This window comes from Manihot esculenta, chromosome 10 (assembly GCF_001659605.2).
Source record: "Manihot esculenta cultivar AM560-2 chromosome 10, M.esculenta_v8, whole genome shotgun sequence".
Lineage (NCBI taxonomy): Eukaryota > Viridiplantae > Streptophyta > Magnoliopsida > Malpighiales > Euphorbiaceae > Manihot > Manihot esculenta.
The window spans coordinates 24,824,002-24,828,708 of record NC_035170.2 but is presented as its reverse complement, the minus strand read 5'-3'; the positions used below and the strand labels follow the sequence as shown (position 1 = coordinate 24,828,708).

Genomic DNA, 4,707 nt, shown 5'->3' with positions numbered 1-4,707 from the left:
TTCAACGTTAAAATATATTTTCATAGTTAAAGCTTTTTTAGGTGTTTTAAACATAAAATTTTAAAACTCTATATTTTTCATAATTAAAACGTGATCTTTTAATTTTAATTATGTTTCAAATTTTATTATAATTATATCCAACCACTTAAATTATTTTTAATAAAAAAAGCTTCAATAGTCTTACATAATGCATACTTTTTCACTTGTTAGATTTCATGAAGGGTAATTTACCTCTGTCCAAAGTGTTTGATTATAATTATACAAAAAAAATTTATACTTCAATTTCACTTATTTTATAGAAGTATTATATAATAAAATTTAAAGTAAAATATTTTGAAAGAGGTGATTTATTTTTATTTTTTTACTATAATATTAAAAAGTGAAGGATATGGATAATATATTATAAAAAAATTTAGTGATATAATAAGGTTTTGAAATTTAAAAGGAAAAGTCATTTTTCCTTCAAATTTATATTTAATTTTTAATAGTAAAATATTCTAATAAATTGCTCATCTCCTAAATTTACTAATTTACCCCCTCTCAGTTTCTCCTTTTCACCCAAATTTCCCTATCCTTTTTCGTCCACCCAAAAGAATATTTTAAACCCCACCTTCCGTTTCTGCCCTTCTCATTCTCTCCCAACTAGACCAGACAATAAACCACAAAAGGAAAACGTGACAGATAGCGCACTGTTCTCTCTCCAATCCTAAATGACCATTTTACCCTGCCGCGATGTCTCTTCCCAATTATCATAGTTGATCTGCTCCCTCTTCCTTGTCTTCTTTCGTGGACATCTCCGATTGCCGGAACGAGTTTTAACGAAATGACGAAAACACCCTCCTTAACACCTGGCAAAGCAACAAAATAGTCGTCATTTCTGAAAAAGTACAGTTCTTTTTCGTCCACTCAAGAAAAGCTCCTCCCTTTTGTCCATTCTTCCCCCTTCTCTTGACCTAGAAAATAAATAAAATAAAATTAGGGGAAAAGTGTGGCGAGAGCGAGAGTTCTTCAGTAGAGATAACGGGAAATGGACGGTAGCGGCTACAGGATAGAGGCGGAACGGTGGCTCACCATAGCTGAGAAGCTTCTCACAGCACGTGATTTCCAGGGTGCCAAGAGCTTCGCAATTCGAGCAAGAGAGTCTGACCCGAGGCTCATGGAGTTTTCTGATCAAATTATTGCCATCGCCGACACACTTCTCGCCGGAGAGTTGAGAATCATTAGCTACAACGGCGGTGGTAGCCATGACTATTACGCGATCCTTCAACTCCCGAGATTGTCTCAGTCCATGGAACTTGTTGCGAACCAGTACCGTAAGCTTGCTTTGTTATTGAATCCTACCAGGAATAGGCTTTCTTTTGCGGATCATGCTTTTAGGCTCGTTTCTGAGGCATGGATGGTGTTCTCCAACCCCTCGAAGAAGGCAATGTACGATCACGAGTTGCAAATGAGTCAGCTCGGACAACTCGGTCAACTGGGACAACTGGGCCAACTTGTCATGCCTGGTCAAGAGTTCCCACAGGGGCAGTCTTCACAAGGAAATGCGAGGAGAAGCCCTAAAATCAGCAGGGATGGTCGAGTAGTAGTGGACGAGGATGACGTGGCTCAACCAGACCCAAGTCAGTCAACTCGCTTAGAAACTCAGCCGAGAATGACTGAGCCTATTCGGCCAATTGCTCAGCATAGAGTCACCGAGCTGAATCGTCCTGTGCCTCAGGCTGTACCACAAGCAAAATCAACTGAGCCTATTCGTCCTGCACCGCAGCCTGTAGCAACTGAGCCGATTAGGCCAGCAGCCCAGCCAAAAGCAACGGAGCCCAGTCGCCCAGCACCCCAGCCGAAAGTATCTGAGCCGAGTCGACCACCTTCTCAGCCTACTGGTGTTGAGTCATCACGTGCAACTCGGTCGACGACCCAGACAAGTGTTACTGAGTCAGAGATACCGAGTTTCTGGACTGCATGTCCTTACTGTTACATTCTCTATGAGTATCCTAAGGGTTATGAAGATTGTGCAATTAGGTGTCAGAAATGTAAACGAGCGTTCCATGCGGTAATGATACCATCACCGCCAGTAACAGGTAAAGACACGTACTTCTGTAGCTGGGGTTATTTCCCGTTGGGATTTAAAGGCCATGGTAGAGGTGGAGGTGGAGGTGGTTTTGGTATTAATTGGTCACCGGTATCGGCAATGTTTAGCACCCCTCATCCAGGCGGTGGAAAATCAAGCCAGAGCAATCCATCTAAGAGATCTGAGCCGAAAGTGATTTACAAAGATGATGACTTTATAGATATTTCTGATCCGAGTGGTGATGAGTCGGATTCGGATGATGATGATTGGGATGGTAGAAGAAAGAAATCAAAAAATGCCAGAGGGAAAGCAACGCACAGTAAAAATGTGAAGAAATCACAAAATGAGAGAGCGAAGAAGGTGAATGTTCAAAATGCGGATGGCGGGAATAATGTGCAAGGAGAGGTGGTAGGGAAGGGGGAAGGAAGTAGTGGGAAGAAGAGGGGAACAAAGGATTTGGGGAAGTTGGATTTGAATGTAATGTTTAGCAACGAGGTGGAGGAGGCAGTGCCAGGAGTGAGTGAACGACATGGAGCCGGAAATGGGGAGGAGGATAATATTGAAGGTATTGGGTTTTTTGAGGGTCTTGACGAATTTTTGAGTAGTTTGCCAATACTCTCGGTTGTCGGGGATGACAAAGTCAAGGCTAGTTAGTGAAGTAAGACCCTTCCATTTTGTTTTTAGTTTTCATGTATTCTCCCTCTCTTCTTTTTAAAGTCCTTTGTTGTATGGCTGTAGCATTTATCATGGAGAGGTACCAGCATTTGGTTTGCAATTTAGCCTTGCTGTTGAATCCAGTGTATATTTTGCAGGCATTTTGCTTTCCTGATCTGATCTCTTACTTTTCTGAAATGATAACTTCTTCCCTGTTTATCGTGCTGTTGTTGAAGGATAGATTGGTAGTTTAACTTCTATTTAAGTCCAGTCGACAACTAAGAAAGTCAATGTCAACTGAAGCCAGAATAAAATCTGTGTGGCAAAACCTTTAGTATTGAGGATAACTTTCTGCTACTGTGCTTGATTCCCTTTTTTTTTTTTAAAAAAAAATATATATATATAAATATAAGCTTTTCATCTCTTCTTTTAAAATACTTCCTGATTGTTATTACCTTTCCAATATGTGTTGTGGCATTGACTTGATTCTAAGTGTCTAATTTATAGGCGTTGGAGACAATTATGTGAGATGATATCTATTTTTAAGTAGATTTCCTCTCTTGTTTCGGGTTTCGTATTGGAGTGTAGATACCAAGTGCAGATTTAAATGATGAAATAGATAGTTGTTTTATATGAATAGATCCATAAAATGCAATACAAGATGTCTATCCCTCTCTAATATGTATACTAAGTGCACACATTCTAGATAAAGATGTTGTCATATTGAGGTTTGTGAAATTAGTTTGCTTTAGGACATTTGAATCAAATTAGTGTCCCTAAACCATCTCCTTGTATCTTAATCTAAATTCTAAGTAGTTGAGCGCGCAAAATTGGATCGAGTTTTTAATCTCCAGTTGGATGTTATCGCCAAGAAATAAAGTCAACCAATTTTTTGTCCTTGGAAATATAACAAAATTCCGTCGTGGAGATTGCTTATCATATTAGGGATAATTATTTTAGTTGCTGAATGCAAGTCTTCAGAATTGGATCACTGGCAGGATAGTGGCTTTGCATTCAAAGGCTCTCTCTCTCTCTCTCTCTCTCTCTTTCTCACTCTCATGTCAGATGTTTGTACATGTACTGTTATTTGAGATGAACTTTTATTTGTGTTATCCGAATTGAATACTGTCAAATAACCTAATCCAAAATGCAATGGATTTTCTAAACAACAAAATTTTGAAATAAAATAGACCAAACATTCTCATTTTGGTGTTGCTTCTTGAAGCTCTACCATAAAATGAGGTTGATATTGTTGAAAAACATGGGTAAAAATGCTTTTGTGCCATGTTTGGTGCTGCTGTAGATTTCTGCTGCTTCTTGTTTGTTTTTATCCTAGGCTATTAACCTAGCATGACCTACATATTGGGCTTGTTCGATGCATTTCCTTGGATATGTCAAATGTGATGGACATGCATTCTTAAAGGTGCTTCTTACTTTGCTGTTCTACTGCTTTCTTATGCAACTTTGTACTTTGTACTATTGTTTTTCTAGTATATAACACAAGGATATTTATGATTTGTGGATTAGTCACTTTGGCTTTGACATGATCATGTCTAGGAGCTCTCTTTGCTATTCAATGTTTTTTTTTATTGAAGTCGAACCCTTATTAGGAAAGTTTGTATATGGGGTTTCTCAAATTGATCTTCACAGGCTTTTTTAACATGAGATTTACCTCCAAAGGAAGCATGTGCATTGTGCAGTTTAACTTTAAGGCAACTGCCAACAACCTGGGCCATTATTTTAAGTTTTTTTAAAAATAATTTCTTACATATTAGTTGTGACCTATTAGTCCACACAGTTTGCCAGAGAGATGTACTCCAAGTCGCCTTCGTGTTGTGGTTTTTCAAATCCATTTCATCTACTATATGAGCAACTTAAATGTTTTATATTTTTCACTGAATCGTATATGATTGAGAGTTCACATTTTTCTTCATGCCTCCTTGACTATTACTTTGTTGATTTGTTTTTGGTAATCTTGTGCCTTG

General features: G+C 38.3%; 1 protein-coding gene across 1 annotated transcript; it reads left to right on the top strand.

Moving 5' to 3' along the window:
* Positions 1–691: 691 nt before the first annotated feature.
* Positions 692–2,941, top strand: LOC110624719. The gene has a single exon (XM_021769984.2). It carries the CDS (start codon positions 1,028–1,030, stop codon positions 2,720–2,722), a length of 1,695 nt encoding a protein of 564 aa, XP_021625676.1. The 5' UTR covers positions 692–1,027; the 3' UTR covers positions 2,723–2,941.
* The last annotated feature ends 1,766 nt before the right edge of the window (positions 2,942–4,707 follow it).

Bases quoted from the DNA above. Each gene is read 5' to 3' on its own strand.
- LOC110624719 (XM_021769984.2), top strand. From the start codon at position 1,028: ATGGACGGTAGCGGCTACAGGATAGAGGCGGAACGGTGGCTCACCATA.